The sequence below is a fragment of the Aquarana catesbeiana genome, linkage group LG11, assembly GCF_042186555.1.
Source record: "Aquarana catesbeiana isolate 2022-GZ linkage group LG11, ASM4218655v1, whole genome shotgun sequence".
In the NCBI taxonomy this organism is placed as follows: Eukaryota; Metazoa; Chordata; class Amphibia; order Anura; family Ranidae; genus Aquarana; species Aquarana catesbeiana.
Genome location: NC_133334.1, coordinates 273,722,920 through 273,740,710, shown reverse-complemented (window position 1 = coordinate 273,740,710; position 17,791 = coordinate 273,722,920). Strand labels below are relative to the sequence as shown.

The following is a 17,791-nucleotide window of genomic DNA, read 5'->3' as shown; positions in this document are numbered from 1 at the left end:
TACTGATCTCTGGTTATTTTTTTTATTGGCTGGGCCAAGATGAAGCCACTCCCATGCATGCGCAGGAGTTCATTCATCTCAGCACTTCCGAAATTGAACTCTGAGCTGTGTGTGTGGACAGGCAGGTCGGAAACTTTACACTTAAAGTGATTGTAAAGGTAAATAAAAAAATAAAAAATAAAAAATAACAAACATGTCATATGTACCTCCACTGTGCGGCTCGTTTTGCACAGAGTGGCCCCGATCCTCCACTTCTGGAGGGTGTCTATGGGAATGTTTGATCATTTTTCCAGAAGCGCATTTGTGAGGTCAGGCACTGATGTCGGGCGAGAAGGCCTGGCTCGCAGTCTCTGCTCTAATTCATCCAAAATGTGTTCTATTGGGTTGAGGTCAGGACTCTGTGCAGGCCAGTCAAGTTCCTCCACCCCCAAACTCGCTCATCCATGTCATGATCGGGGTGGGGGTTATCTAGGGTGTGAGCAGAGTAGGAGGGTATATGGGGGTATAATCAGGGTAAGGGTATCTGGGAAGGTGTGATCAGGGTGGGGGGGGGCATCTAGGGGTGTAATCAGGATCGGGGTATCTGGGCAGGTGTGATCAGGGTGGGGGGTATCTAGGGGTGTGAACAGAGTGGTGGTATCTGGGGATTGTAATCAGGGCAGGGGTATCTGGACAGGTGCGATCAGGGTGGGGGGTTATCTAGTGGTGTGTTCAGAGTGGGGGTGTAATCAGGGTAGGGGTATCTGGGGAGGTGTGATCAGGGTGGGGGGGGGTGTTATCTTATCTAGGGGTGTGGACAGAGTGGGGGTACCTGGGGTATAATCAGGGTAGGGGTATCTGGGAAGGTGTGATCAGGGTGGGGGGTATCTAGGGGTGTAATTAGGGTATGGGTACCTGGGCAGGTGTGATCAGAGTGGGGGGGTGTATCTAGAGGTGTGATCAGAGTGGGGGTATCTGGGGGTATACTCAGGGTAGGGGTATCTGGGGAGGTGTGATCAGGGTGGGGGGGTATCTAGGGGTGTAATTAGGGTATGGGTACCTGGGCAGGTGTGATCAGAGGGGGGGGGTGTATCTAGAGGTGTGATCAGAGTGGGGGTATCTGGGGGTATACTCAGGGTAGGGGTATCTGGGGACGTGTGATCAGGGTGGGGGGGTTATCTTATTTAGGGGTGTGAACAGAGTGGGGGTGTCTAGGGTTGTAATCAGGGCAGGGGTATCTGGGCAGGTGTGATCAGGGTGGGGGGGGGTATCTAGGGGTGTGAACAGAGTGGTGGTATCTGGGGATTGTAATCAGGGCAGGGGTATCTGGACAGGTGCGATCAGGGTGGGGGGTTTTCTAGTGGTGTGATCAGAGTGCGGGTATAATCAGGGTAGGGGTATCTGGGGAGGTGTGATTAGGGTGGGGGGGGGTGTTATCTTATCTAGGGGTGTGGACAGAGTGGGGGTACCTGGGGTATAATCAGGGTAGGGGTATCTGGGGAGGTGTGATTAGGGTGGGGGGGGGGGTGTTATCTTATCTAGGGGTGTGGACAGAGTGGGGGTACCTGGGGTATAATCAGGGTAGGGGTATCTGGGGAGGTGTGATCAGGGTGGGGGGGTTATCTTATTTAGGGGTGTGAACAGAGTGGGGGTGTCTAGGGGTGTGAACAGAGTGGTGGTATCTGGGGATTGTAATCAGGGCAGGGGTATCTGGACAGGTGCGATCAGGGTGGGGGGTTTTCTAGTGGTGTGATCAGAGTGCGGGTATAATCAGGGTAGGGGTATCTGGGGAGGTGTGATTAGGGTGGGGGGGGGTGTTATCTTATCTAGGGGTGTGGACAGAGTGGGGGTACCTGGGGTATAATCAGGGTAGGGGTATCTGGGGAGGTGTGATTAGGGTGGGGGGGGGGTGTTATCTTATCTAGGGGTGTGGACAGAGTGGGGGTACCTGGGGTATAATCAGGGTAGGGGTATCTGGGGAGGTGTGATCAGGGTGGGGGGGTTATCTTATTTAGGGGTGTGAACAGAGTGGGGGTGTCTAGGGGTGTAATCAGGGCAGGGGTATCTGGACAGGTGTGATCAGGGTGGCGGGGGGGGGGGGGTTATCTAGTGGCGTGATCAGAGTGGAGGTATCTGGGGGTATAATATGGTGGGGGAGTATCTGGGGGAGGGGGTGATCTGGGAGTTTGCTAATGGAAACCCAGCCATTGGAAGTTTTAGTTGGCCTGTGGCCAGTGAGGGGAAGCGAGGAATACATACCCCCCCCCCCCCCCCCATTACACACTGCTGTTTAGTGGAAAGTTCATTTTCAATGGTGTGTGACGTCCTTCACGTTGCGCCCCGTCACATTACAGACACAATGTGAAGGAGGTACCAGCTTGCTTTTTAGGCAACAGCAAGAGGATGGTGGCGATGGGTTGGGGGTTGGGGGGGGGCGGCAAAATGCATTTTCGCCTACGTTGACACTAATCCTTGCACCGGCCCAGGTCCCCAGCACCGGTGCCTCGGTATCGTGTATTCAAACAGCTGGTTGCAGTCTCCATCAGACAAGCAGGGGGTTGACAACAAAGGAGCACAATTTGGAGATGGGGACAAAGCGTTGTCACCCTATAACAGGAAAGTCCCTGGACAAGGATTTTCATGGCGGTATTTTTTAATGAAAGCTGCAGATTTAAAAAAAGACTGAAAATGACATTTAAAATATGTGAGATCTCAGTGAATCGTTGTACATACAGTATAATTAGGACATTCCTTGCTCTACCAACTTCCTGGTACAGCTGATAGTGGGGGGGGGGGGGGGGGGGGGCATTTATTGAGGTTAGATCATTTAGATGAGAACTGAAATGACTTTATTTTTCTTTGAAAAGGAAACAATGTTTCTATTTTGTTGTTTTACCACCTGTAGGATGAGAACACGGCTTCATTGCTTTAGGGTTGTCATAAAAAACATTGTCCTATTTTACAGAAAGTGCCACCTTATTGTCCATTCAAACAACATCTCCAGAACACGATGTCTCTGTGCGACGGCCACCGCAAATAAAGAGCGAAGAAAAACAGATCAATAATTCCAATTACTCTCCAGGGGAGGAAAAAAAAAAAAATAAAGATTTAATCCGTGTTCTAGACGAACATTACAGATCTGCGTTCAGTTTAATCAACCTGTATTTTTCCGCTATATGAGATTCCGGGCCGCTGATTATATAGACTTAGCTTTATAAAGGTTTTATTAAAGGGTAACGCCACTTTCACGGAAAAAAAACACAGCAAAAAAAAGAAATAATAATAATTTTAGCGTATTCGTTCTCTTAGTTCCTCCCAAGATCTCCTTGCTCTCTAGCTGCCTCGTCACCTCCTCTCATTCTCTCCTCCAGGACTTCTCCAGAGCCTCCCCCATCCTCTGGAACTCCCTACCCCAATCTGTCCGACTATCTCCTACCCTGTCCACTTTTAGACAATCTCTGAAAACTCGTCTCTTCAGAGCGGCCTCCCCCCCCCCCCCACCTAACAACTGTACATTTATTTTCTCCATCACCCCCCCCCCCCCCCCCAATTATTATGTTTTGTATCTCTTGACCCTCGCTCTTAGATTATAAGCTCTAACGAGCAGGGCCCTCTGATTCCTCCTGTATTAAACTGTTTTGTAATTGTACTGCCTGCCCCCATGTTTTTAAAGTGCTGTGTAAATTATTAGTGCTATATAAATCCTGTATAATAATAATAATAATATACAATTGACACACAAGTCATATTGTAATTGTATGTTATTAAAAATGACCTTTCCTTTTTAAAGTGTTACTAAACCCACAACAGTAAAAATCAGTCTGTATAAACAGTAAACGTTGGACCCATTTCACACTGGGGCCGCGTTAGCGCTAAAGCGCCGCTCGTTTTAGCGGCGCTTCATCGCTGTTTAAGTGGCGCTTTTCGGCCAAAGAAGGGGTTAAAAACTCCCGTGTTGCAGCGCTTCCGAATCGCTTTTCAGGCGCTTCAGAAGCTCTGCCCATTCATCACATTGGGCAGGACGATTTGGCAGCGCTAAATACAGCGATCCCAAACCGCCCCAAAGTTGCTGCTTGCAGGACTTTTCGGACACGTCCCGCAAGCGCACCGCCCCGGTGTGAAAAGTCACACTGGCATGAATGGGAGGCAGTTTTCAGGCGCTTAGCAGAGGCTATTTCTAGTGTTAAAGCGCTTGAAATTTATCCCAGTGTGAAAGGGGTCTTACATTACAATTAATCCTCTGCGTTGTGTAAAAAGGCTGTTTGATCCTGTCTTCTCTGATACTCCCCTTTTTCCACTGTCCCCAATCCATCTCCTGTTAGAACAGGGCCTTGGGGGGGCACTCTGCACATGTTCAGTTTGGTATTTATTGCTAGAGAGTTTTTTTTTTCTTGGAAGAGTGCATGTGATCAGCACAGAGCCAATCAGCACTGTCCGGACAGAGGGTCAGGGGTCCTGCAGGAGGAGAATGAAAACTCCTCCTAGAACTTTAAACAGACACTGATAGAAGTCATAAGAATGTTATATATCAGGGGTGGTACGTTCATTAAGGGAGCACAGGCGCCACCGCCCCCTGTCCATCGCCCCCTCCATGTGTCTGGCCCCTTCAAGGATTTCAATGTGGGGGGGGGCTATTTTTTTTTTGAAGCACCGATTAGAGCCAGAGGCTCTAATAGGCTTCAGTATAGGGTGGGCTTGGGTCACAGAGAGTGCGCTCCGATCCCACCCAGGTGTGTTAGAACAGCGAATGAATATTCGCTGTTGTAACACTGTATCCACCTCCCAGCCAATCAGAAGACCGGTTTTGACACCGCTCACCCAAGGACAGGCGATCCTATTGGACGTCTAGGAGGAGGAGCGGAGGAGCTGGAAGCCGCCATGGAGGAGAGGACTTGGAGCCGCTGCACCACGCTGCCAGCTGCCTGCCATTCGCTGCCGCCCCCGATGTGGTGAGTGCCGGACCGACCGGCAAACAGCGCGGGGGGGGGGGGGCTGTTTGTTTGCCGCCCCCCATCCAAAGAAAAACACCAGCCGCCACTGCTATATACTGCTGATGAGAAAATTTATTTAGCAGTTTATATTTACTAAAATAATTGTATTTCCATGTTCTGTGTACTGTGGGAGACCAGATATAGTGATTGCAGGCTCCCGGGTTTAGTAACACTTTAATCTGCAGCCACTGTAATTTCCTGTAAAATGCAATATGGCAACCTGGAGGCGTTCTGTACACAGATGGTATATGGAAAGCCCCCCTAGAAATGCCATTTCCTGCTTGTGTTTTGGCTCACTGATTTTCCCAGAAGTCTGCGCTAAGCTACAAATCAGATTTTGGGCATCCTCTGCAACAAACATTTCAGTTTTGGTGAGATACTCCCAAAAGGGTTAATCACATATAAAAGGGATGCAGACCCTGCCACCTTCCTCATTAGAGCCCTGCAGGTGCAGCAGCTGATTGATAATTATAAAATCGCTCCCATTCACAATCACTTTGCACATGGACACAGAGAAACAAACAGCTATTTCTTCAGAATAACAAAAGGTAGGAATCTGCAACAAAGTTTGCTATAACCCCTGCAATATACATTGATCACCGAGAGGGGGGAATGTTTTTTTTTTTTTTAACAAAAGTGGAATATTTTTCCTACTAATGCATGTATGTTAGTATTACGATGATAGGGGTTTGGCATTTTGTTGCCCATCATCTTGCTGTGAGTTGGTGAGGATCATTCGGCCCTTATTTTTGATGCACTGTCGGAACTCTTGTAACTGTAACCACTTTATCACAATTACTAAAACTGTTCAATATAAATGTATTGAAACAGAAATTCCAGGGAGCACAGCCTGATATACCTGCAGCCCTGATGAAGGGGGAGTGGTGTTGCCTCCAAGATGCATAATTAGGGCTTGATTTACTAAAGGCAAATAGACTGTGCACTCTGCAAGGGCTTTTACTCCAGAGTTTAGTTAATGATGGGAAGCTTCACTTTGCAAAGTATACCCAATCACAGGCATGGAAAAAAAAAGAAAAAAAAAACATTTTTGCTTGCACTTGATTGGCTGATGGAAGTTAGCAGAGCTAAGCTTCCAGAGCTGGGGGACTGAGTCTTCGGGACCTGACATATGGAAGTATGTAGAACAAGAATATTACATTTAACCTCTTGCTACATCCAGTCCCACATAAACTGCTCATTACTTAGTAGCCCAGCGGCTATACACCAGTTACTTTTAAACAGACAGTCCTTTGTGCACCACTGACAGAGGGCCCCACCACAAGCCGACCAACTCTAAACTTAAGGTGTCGGTTATTTGCTTCCATTATATAGTGGTACCCTACTTAGGAACACTTACAGATACCCCAACCGCTTGTTACATCCAGTCCCACATAAACTGCTCATTACTTAGTAGCCCAGCGGCTATACACCAGTTACTTTTAAACAGACAGTCCTTTGCGCACCACTGACAGAAGGGCCCCACCACAAGCCGACCAACTCTAAACTTAAGGTGTTGGTTATTTGCTTCCACTATATAGTGGTACCCTACTTAGGAACACTTACAGATACCCGTTATCTGTAACATTATCATTGAGTTACAGTATTTGGGTCTGATTTTGCTCATTAATAGTTATGTCAGTAAGGCCTCTTTCACACGGGGTGGATCAGTGATGATCCGCCCCGTGAACACCCGCTGAGCAGGAAGATGACAGGTGCATCGCTGCACGCTGTGCAGCGACGGACCTGTCAGAGCGCCGCTCTCCCCTATGGGGGGATCGGATGATGACGGGACCGTAGTGTCCGTCGTCACCCGATCCGATCCGAAAACGGATGGAAAAGTAGGTTTTTCCTCCGTTACACTTTTCGGATCGGAGCGGGGTCGGATGTCAGCGGACATGTCACCGATGACATCCGACGCTCCATAGGGATGAATGTATGTCCGTTTTTCATCCGAAAACGGAAGGATGAAAAACGGACATACGGATCGTCCGTGTGAAAGAGGCCTTAAAGTTTGGACTAACATTGATGCAGTTTAGGTATATCCTCGTGTGATAGGCCAGAATTTACTTTTTTTAGTTCTGCAATCTTGAAGCGTTTATTGATTGATGCCAAGTCTTGCATTGCTTAACTGCTTTGCTATAATACATTTACTTAACTTATCAACTGGTCGTCTTTGGCCTATTTTCCGTGCATTATTATACATCTGTGACTTACTTAAGTTATTTAAGTGTGAGCGGTCTTTCACCTCTAACCAGATGTGTCAGTGGGTGACCAGGCGGTTTTAGGAGTCCGTGGCAGAAAAGAAGACCCATCATCACCAGTGGCTCCTGGGTAAGCACTACAAACACGTTAAAGCTTATATGAGATTTTTTTTTTTTGATTGGATTTAAATCCACTTTGACTAAATAGTAAGCTCTTCTGCACAGTCGTCGCGTATTTACTGCCAGTTTGGATACATCTGTTGTATACTAGCAGTGCATGCGATATGTACTCTCGCAGATAACTGCAGCAGTTGGTCTCCTGCTCCGATGCCATCTGATACTAATAATGATCCTATAGATGGCTCAGCCAAGAGAGTGCAACGCGACAGAACGGAAGAGGTCTGCGTGTCACTCAATGCCGATAAATAAAGGATGGGGACCAGCAGGGCAGCTCACTTCCAAAATGTCTAAATGAAATTATAATGAGAACAGATTAAAAAAAATCGAAACCTTAAATGGAGGACGTTTAGTTTGCCTAAAGCTTTACATAGGATAAAATACGTGTTTTCACTTTATTTTTTATTTTCTGTTGTCATTGATGCTGCAGATCTCATGCGGCCCCTTTCTGCCCTATATGCACTCCAGCAATAGCTGCGTGGCATTTCTCAGGTTAGGTTTCCCGATTATGACAACAGTGATCCATGCCTGCGTAATGTGTGCTGGAATGGCCACTTGTAGTCTACGTCTATAACTTGGGTGACAACACAGAAGGACAATTGGGAGACAGGGGACAGACCGTTGTCAATCTAAACACAGGGAGTGCTGAACAAGGACCTTCATGACAGGATCACCAGAGATTATTGTAATGAAAGCTACACATTTAAACATAATAAACCCTGCAATGACACGCTTAAAGTGATTGTAAAGGTAAAAAAAATTAAAAAATAACAAACATATCATACTTACCTCCACTGTGCAGCTCGTTTTGCACAGAGTGGCCCCGAACCTCGTCTTCTGGGGTCTCGCAGCTCCTCCCCACATCTGATAACCCCCTAGGAGAAGCGCTTCCCGAGAGGGTTACCTTTGGCGCAATCCCGAGTCCAGCATTTCGGCGTCCATAGAGGCCGAATGCAGGACTCGGCCCCGCCCCAGAAGCTCGCGTCATTGGATTTGATTGACAGCTGCGGGAGCCAATGGCTGCGCTGCTATCAATCTATCCAATCAAGAACCGAAAAACCCGGGCAGAGAGAGAGCGCATCCCCGTGGGTCAAGTTGAAGGGTTCAGGTAAGTAAAACGGGGGCGGGGATGGGGGGGGCCGGTCACTGACAGGTGTTTTTTCTCCTTAATGCATAGGATGCATTAAGGTGAAAAAAGACGAACCTTTATAACTCCTTTAACCACTTCAGCACCAGAAGGATTTTCCCCCTTATTGACCAGAGGGTTTTTTGTGATACAGCACTGTGTCGCTTTAAAGGACAATTGCGCGGTCGTGCAACGCTGTACCGAAACAAAATTTACGTCCTTTTTTTCCCACAAATAGAGATTTTTTTGGTGAATTTGATCACCTCTGCGTTTTTTTACATTTTTTTCTCTAAGCAAAAGAACACCAATGATTTAAAAAAAAAATAAGTTTTTTTTTCTTTACTTTCTGCTATAATACATATATATAAAAAAAAAAAATATATATATATATATATATATATATATATATATATAACAAATTCATTATTATTCATTATTCATCAGTTTAGGCCAATATATATTCTTCTACATATTTTTGGTAAAAAATAAAATAAAAAATCGCGATAGGCGTATATTGACTGGTTTGCGCAAAAGTTATTGTGTCTACAAACTATGGGAAAGATTTAGGGACTTTTATTGCTTTTACTGGTAATGGCGGCGATCTGCGATTTTTAGCAGGACTGCGACATTGCGGCGGACAAATCTGACCCTAAATTACACCTTTTTGGGGACCAGTGACATTTATTACATTGATCAGTGCTAAAAAAATGCACTGATCAATGTAAAAATGACACTGGCAGGGAAGGGGTTAACACTAGGGGGGCGATCAAGGGGTTAAGGTGTTCCCTCAGTGTGTTCTAACTGTAGGGGGGATGGGCTTACTGAAACATGACTGTTCCCGATCACTGGGGACAGCAGATCTCTGACATGTCACTAGGCAGAACGGGGAATCGCCTTGTTTACATAGGCAGTTCCGCGTTCTGCCTTTCGTTGCTGCGATCGCTGGCGAGGCGCGCGCACCGCTATCCTGCTTTTACAGACTGACGTACAGGTACGTCAGTTCTGCCACAGTATACCTGCGTGAGCAGATCGGCAAGTGGTTAAAGTGATATTAAAGTCTTTTTTTTTTTTTTTTAAATAACAAATACGTTATACTTACCTGCTCTGTGTAATGGTTTTGCACAGAGCAGCCCCAATCCCCCTTTTCTTGGGTCCCCCGCCGGCGCTCCTGGCCCCTCCTTCCTGCCGAGGACCCCCCCCCCCAGAGCAAGCAGCTTGCTCACTCCCGGCCCTTGGAGCAGTGTTCCTCTCACAAATACAAGACACTATTCCAACCACGGACACCAACGATGGGGCATAACTCCTCCCACTGATACCAATGATGAGGTATTATTCTTCTCCTGATGCAATAACGGGGTACTTCTCCTCCCACTGACCTCATTGTCCGGCCCCCTAAAGTCTGAAAGACGGTAAACTGACCATTAGTTTTCGAAAGTTTGGAGACCCTGTTTAAGGCTCGATTCACACCTATGCATGATGCTTTGAGCGTTTTTGGAGGTTTTTTTTTCATGCTTGCCACGTTTTTGAGCAGCGTTTTTGCTGCGTTTTTGCGGCGTTTTTGCCGCGATTTGCGTTTTGCGTTTTTTTTTTTTTTTTACAGTTTTTTTTTTACAGTCTAAAAAAAATTAAAAAAAAAAAAAAAAAAAAACCGGCAAAAACGCATCAAAAACGCATCAAAAAACGCTGCAAAAACGGTGCACTTGCATTTTTGATGCTTGTCCATTGAAATCCATTACATGCAAAACGCTGCTTTTTGCATGAAAAAAGTCCCCGACCCTTTCCAAAAATGCAGAGAAACAAAAAGGCATTGATGTGAACATGTTCCTTAGGAACCCATGTTAAAAAATTCCGTGCATTTCTGCAAAATGCAAAATGCATCAAAAAACGCGCTAGTGTGAATGGAGCCTTAGAAAACCAATGAGGTGTCACGGCTTACTTGGTTGGTGCTTTGGTGTGGGACTCCTCTCATCCCATGTCTTTTAAGGGTCCTCTCATACCGGTGACAAAACCAATAAGTATCTTTAGGCCTCGTTCACACATGCCCATACGAGGGACGTGTTTGCCCAACAGGGGTGCACATGCATTCCCATGCAGGCGGTCCCATTCATGTCTATTGGGATGCAGCAGCTGCATGGATACAGTTGCTGCTCCCAGTTTGACAGCTGAGTGAGAGCGCGGCCCCCTACACAGTGCGTCTTTGTTCTATCGCAGGATAATGGGGGGAAAACTTTGGAGCATGCAGCACTTACCACGGTCACGGCGTCATTCAGCAGAGACTCCCGAACACGATGATGAAAGGGTCTCGTTGACGTGAACCTCCTCAAACACGGCCAGCACAGCGACGGGGTCCACCGCGGAAATGAGGCTTCCAAAGAGCAGGAAATCCATCAGACCGGCCTCTACCTGGGGATCTTAAGCAATAATGGTTACAATTAGGGATGCACCGATACCATTTTTATATTACAACGATATACTTTTTTTTTTTTTTTTTTGTACTTTTTTTTATACCTACCGCAACTTTTTGTTTACACTTCAGCTGTCAGCAATGGTACAAAGCATTGAAAAGTAATTTACAAATTAAATACATATATTTTTTTTTTTAAATGTTGCGCTTTTTTCAACGTGAAATGTGTAAATATATGCTAAAGGTGTAAAAATATTAAGAAACAAAAAAAGTTTTATTATTTATAGTTTATAAAAAAGAAGTGTACAAAAAAAAAAAATAAGCAGGAAAATAATAATTAAATGGAGAAGGAGAATAAGGAGTTAATTAAGGCTGTTTAGAGTAAATTAAGGGTTAATAAGGGGTTAAACAGAGAAACATTAAAAAAAAAAAAACAGGAAAAATAATTTTTTTTACTTGACAGGTTGCTTTAAAAAACTGACTTCATCTGCAGATCGAAGTTCGTCCCTTTGATCTATAGATGAAGAAACAGAAAGTTACAAAAAGAAACAATGTTTCTTTTTATCTTTATGTTGAGCAACCTTGTTGATGAACATTGCCCGGCTGCTTGTTTTTTTTTTTTTTTTTTGGCAGTTCCAATTGACGGGACTTCCTTTAAACTTCAGCTGTCAGCCATGGTACAAAGCATTGAAAAGTCATTTACAAATGAAATACATTTTTTGGGGGCTTTTTTCAATGTGAAATGCGTACATATATGCTAAAGATGTAAAAATATTAACAAACAAAGCAAACGAAAAAAAAGTTTTAATTATTTATAGTTTATAAAATAGAAGTGTACAAAAAAATAAGCAGGAAAATAATAATTAAATGGAGAAGGAGAATAAGGCGTTAATTAAGGCTGTTTAGAGTAAATTAAGGGTTAATAAGGGGTTAAACAGAGAAACATTAAAAAAAAAAAAAAAAAAAACAGAAAAAATAATTATTTTTTTACTTGACAGGTTGCTTTAAAAAACTGACTTTATCTGCAGATCGAAGTTCATCCCTTTGATCTGTAGATGAAGAAACAGAAAGATACAAAAAGAAACAATGTTCAGTGTTTCAGCAGCCGAGCAACCTTGTTCATAAACATTGCCCGGCTGCTTGTTATTTTTTTGGCAGTTCCAATTGTCTGCACTTCAGCACTTCAGCTGTCAGCCATGGTACAAAGCATTGAAAAGTCATTTACAAATTAAGTACATTTTTTTTTTTAAATTTTTGGGCTTTTTTCAATGTGAAATGTGTACATATATGCTAAAGGTAAGGTGTAAAAATATTAACAAACAAAGCAAACAAAAAAAAAAGTTTTAATTATTTATAGTTTATAAAATAGAAGTGTAGAAAAAAAAATAAGCAGGGAAATAATAATTAAATAGAGAAGGAGAATAAGGAGTTAATTAAGGCTGTTTAGTGTAAATTAAGGGTTAATAAGGGATTAAACAGAGAAACATTTAAAAAAAAAACTAAAAATAATATTATAATATTATAAAATATATATTATATAATATTATATAATATTATATTATAATATATAAAATAATAGTTTTTTTACTTGACAGGTTGCTTTAAAAAACTGACTTCATCTGCAGATGGAAGTTCATCCCTTTGATCTGTAGATGAAGAAACAGAAAGATACAAAAAGAAACAATGTTTCTTCTTATCTTAGTGTTTCAGCAGCCGAGCAACCTTGTTGATAAACATTGCCCGGCTGCTTGTTTTTTTTTTTTTGCCAGTTCCAATTGTCGGGACTTCATTTACACTTCAGCTGTCAACAGAGGAACCCCACTGACAGCTGAATGAGTCATCGGTTGTTAAGGACGCGGTCGCCCCGCCCCTTAAGGCTGGGTTTACACTTATGTGACCGAACTTCAGGCTCACTTCGCCGCGGTGTAGTGAGCCGGAATTGGGAGCGGCTACCTGTCAAAACCAAGTACTCGCCCCCCCCCCCCCAAAAAAAAAGTGCCAAACCTGGTAGCGGAGGGGTGGGAGGAGGCAGACAAACGGAGCCTCCCCTTTTTGAGTGGAACTCCACTTTAACAACCGATAATCGCCAGCTTTTTTTTTTTTTTTTTTACATTTCAGCTGTCAGTGGAGGAGTCCCGCTGACAGATGAAACAATCGAGCCTGAAAGTATCCATTTCAGGTTTAAGAGCATTTGCACGAGTACCGATACTCATGTAAACGCGTCGATACCGGTGCAACCCTCGTTACAATTTAGAAACTATTCTGACTGCTTGCTATCTTACAGCATGCTTGTAATGTTAATTGGCTGCGATTGTCTTAGCAACGTCCTAGCAACAAGGCGGGACAGGATGATGCCATCTCTGGGAGTTTTTTGGCCAGGCTTCAGGAGGTAAGTAAACGGCCTGCACCTATAGCAAGGGAATTTTTTTTAACTTTGGTCAAAGCTGCATGGTTTGTTTTTATTGCCCCTTACCAGTTTTTTTTTTTTTTTTTTGGGGGGGGGGGGGGGTAAAAGTGATCTAACCCTTTAACCATGTAACTCTGAGTTCTGCTCTAGGTTGCCCGCACTCTGATAGGATAATTGGTAAGCATGCATTGACTCCTTCCCCTGAAAAACACAACCGAGCGGAAATCTTGTCTTGATTTCTTGAAATGGGAACATCAGCTATTTTCTCGTCTCCACTAACAGCGTATTATTATCCATCATTTCCCACACAAACATTCCGCGGAGAGCTCCGGATTACAGGCCTTGTGTTACGTATCATCGGAGTGACACTGCTCCCTAAGTGAAAACCTGGAAAGCTGGATTTTAAAGGGACCAGCATAGAAAAACAATACATATTATGTGAGGTCATAGTGATGTGTTTTCCTATCAGTGGCTATAAAAAAAAAAAAAAAAAGGTTTTTCATTGAGCCTTTTTTTTTTTTCAACTGAGCCTTAAAGCAGGTTCTAAGGAACACAGTGAGCTTTGTCCGATGTGCATTGGAAGCTGCAGCAAGTTAGAGCCTGCCAAATTTCCAGGATGGAAGACACCCAGCAGCATTTAGAACTTTTCTCCTCAGCCTGACTGTCTCTGGCCACGCCTCCTTTTTCATTCATTGGATTTCAGGTTTTTTTTTTTTTTGCAATCAGGGATGATCAACGTCACATGTGGGTGTTACCTAGGATGCTTTGCATGCAAATGTAACCTGTCTAGGAACAACACCCACCGTCAATGGCGCTGACCAATCAGAATCAATCTGGCCTGTCCTGGACGCGCGGGTGGAGAAGAGCGGGGATAATTTCTGGAGTGCTGGACCAGATTCAGGGGCGACAACAGCTCAACATTCCCAGAGGAAGATACAGCAGGGACCGAGGGAGGGGAGGGGGGAGGAGAGGGGTGTGTGTGTGTGTGGGGGGGGTGCAGTATGGGAAGAGTGCCCGGTGTTATTTAACCTTTTTTTTCTGTGAAGGTGAACTAACACTTGAGGCTGCTACACTCAGCTGCTAGAGTAGGGATGTGGCTCCTCCCACTGATACCAATGATGGGGCACTATTCCTCCCACTGATATCAATGATGGGGCACTATTCCTCCCACTGATACCAATGATGGGACACTATTCCTCCCACTGACACCAATGATGGGACACTATTCCTCCCACTGACACCAATGATGTGGCTCCTCCCACTGATACCAATGATGGGGCACTATTCCTCCCACTGATACCAATGATGGGGCACTATTCCTCCCACTGATACCAATGATGGGGCACTATTCCTCCCACTAATACACATGTGGGTGTTACCTAGGTTGATCTGCATACAAATGTAACCTGTCTAGGAACACCCACCGTAATGGTGCTGACCAATCAGAATCAATCAGGTCTGTCCTGGAAGCACTGATGGAGAAGAGCAGGGATTTCAAATTCCTGGACTGCTGGACCAGATTCGGCACTGCTCCTCCTACTGATACCAATGATGGGGCACTATTCCTCCCACATACACCAATAATGGGTCACCATTCCTGCAACTGATACCAATGGGGCACTGTTGCACCCACAAACACACGATTAATGGGGCATCATTGCTCCCACAGACACCAATGATTGGGCACAATTCCTCCCACTGACACCAATGATGGGGCACTATTCCTCCCAGAGACACGAATGATGGGGCACCATTCCTCTCACAGAGACCAATGATGGAGCACTATTCCCCCCACTGACACCAATGATGGTGCACTATTCCTTCCACAGACATCAGTGATGGGGCACTATTCCTCCCAATGATGGGGCACCGTTCCTCTCACAGACACCAATGATGGGGTGCCATTCCTCCAACTGATACCAATGATGGGGCACCATTCCTCCCACTGATACCAATGATGGGGTACCATTCCTCCAACTGATACCAATGATGGGGCACCATTCCTCCGACTAATATCAATGATGGGGCACCACTCCTCCCACTGATACCAATGATGGGGCACCATTCCTCCCACTGATACCAATGATGGGGCACTATTCCTCCCACTGATGTTGGGGCATTTTCTTCTCCCACTGGCCACAGCCTGAAGGACAGTAAACTGGCCCTTTGTTTTGAAAGTTTGCAGACCCCTGGAGTAGAGAATGGTTAGATCCTCTGTCCACTTTATTTTGCCTTCTGTGTCCTGCTGGAGAGATTCTTTACTTCCAGTCCTGGAGACACAACAGGAAGAGAGAGGACATCTCTTCAGAGTGACAAAACTCCTTTCTTGGGCCCCTTTCACACGGGCGCCTCCGTCTTGCGAATTTGGCTTTCACATCGGGGGGATCTCTCCACTGATCCCCACCGAGCAGGCGGATGAGAGGTCCTGTCCGCTCCGCTGTGCAGAGCGGACACAGACACAGCCCCGCTCTCCTCCGTGGGAACGGACCGCCTGTCCGTTTTCATCCGATCCGCTAGAAGGACGGAAAACATGTCTGCTGACATCCGTCTCTGCTCCACAGAGGGGACTGCAAGGTCCGATCAGGTCCGCATGTCAGTGTTTCAGGCCCGTGAGAAAGGACCCTTAGGACCAGTTCGCATCACATGCAGTCCAGTGCGGTTTTTATTTTCTACATCAAAAACGCATAGAAAGTAGGTTATATGGTTTTCAATGGCATAGATTACACCAGTGCGGTCATTTCCAGGTCTGGAAAAGTTAAACATGTTGCATTTTTCCAGCACTGAACTGCACTGGAACGCTGTAAAAAAAGCATCAAAAACGCACTGGAACGCACCTAAATGCACCAAAAGCGCACTGAAACGCATGTTATTTAAGGTTAAGAAAAAAAGAGGGGGAAAAATGCACTGGACCGCATCAAAAACACACTAAGAACGCATCAAAAACGCGTAAAAAATGCACATGGAACGAATCTGGACTGCGTTTCTATGGTGTGAAGATAGCACCTGGAATACATCCAGAAAACGCACCAAAAACGCGCATGCAGAAACACGTCCGGAACGGATCTGGAGTGCGTTTTTGTGGGGTGTGAACCGGCCCTAAGAATGGTCACCAGGAGCACCAATAGGGAGGGTGAAACAAAGTCAGCCTGGTCAGTAAAGTGATCCTGGACAACTGAAAGTGGTGGTAAACCCTTCCATATACCCAGTGAAGTGACTACCCTCAGGTGATACACGGAGGTGAAACAAATCCTCCTGTATAAGTTGTATCTGTTTATCTGCTGTCTTCTGTTCAGTTCAAGGTACAGAATCTACACAACATTCCTCAGCTACAGAAGACAGGGGCGGGGATTTGATGTTAGACACCACACAGCATCTAGCAGGGAGCTGAGTGTAATCTGTGACCTGAGTTGTAGGAATGGACACACCCCCTATACACATAGTACCTGTACACCAGTCCGTGCAAGGAGGATAATCGGGCACGCAGCGCACTGCGGGAGCGTGCCTGCTGCTACCGCGGACATCGATGTCCGCCAGCGACCCGCGATCGCGGTGAGGAGAGGTAGAAAGGGGAACTGCCTATGTAAACAAGGCGATTCCCCGTTCTGCCAGATGTCATGACAGAGATCTACTGCGCCCAGTGATCAGGAACAGTGATCTCTGTCATGTTCCAGTCTGCCCATCCCCCCCCTACAGTTAGAACACGCTGAGGGAACACACTTAACCCCTTGATCGCCCCCCCCCCTCTCCCAGTGTTAACCCCTTCCCTGCCAGTGTCATTTTTACATTGATCACTGCATTTTTATAGCACCGATCAATGTAATAATGTCACTGGTGCCCAAAAAGTGTAATTTGTCCGCCACAATGTCACAGTCCCGCTTAAAATCGCAGATCGCCACCATTACCAGTAGTTTGTACACGCGATAAATTTTGCGCAAACCAATCAATATATGATTTTTTTTTTTTTTTTTCACCAAAAATATGTAAAAGAATACATATCGACCAAAACTGATGAATACATTTATATATATATATATATATATATATATATATATATATATATATATATATACACATATATAAACATTTTTCTTGGATATGTATTTTAGCAAAAAAGTAAAAAAAAAAAATATATATATTTTTTTAAATTGATGGTGTTTTTTTGTTTATAGCGCAACAAATAAAAACAGCAGAGGGGATCAAAAAATGTAAGCTCTATTTGTGGGTAAAAAAGAAAAAAGAACGTAAATTTTGTTTGAGTACAGCGTCGCACGACCCGCGCAATTGTCAGTTATCGCAAAAAAAAAAAAAATGGCCTGGTCATTAAGGGGGCTAATTACTTCCGTGGCTAAAATGGTTAAGAATGGACTTAAGGAGGAAAGGGTTAAGAATGAAGCTTTCCTTTCATGTTAATTATTATTAAAAGATCGGACCATTGAATTGTCCCTGGTAACCTTCCTCTTTGGGGACCTGACACACTCTCTCTCTCTTTTGACGCCACTAATTCCT

At 44.8% G+C, this 17,791-nt stretch overlaps 1 protein-coding gene across 1 annotated transcript in view; it reads right to left on the bottom strand.

Moving 5' to 3' along the window:
• Window positions 1-17,791, bottom strand: part of SLC9A5 (solute carrier family 9 member A5) — a 143,111-nt gene that overhangs the window by 98,331 nt on the left and 26,989 nt on the right. The window contains 2 exon segments of the mRNA XM_073605843.1: window positions 10,724-10,751; window positions 10,753-10,885. Coding sequence (XP_073461944.1) covers window positions 10,724-10,751; window positions 10,753-10,885 — 161 coding nt within the window.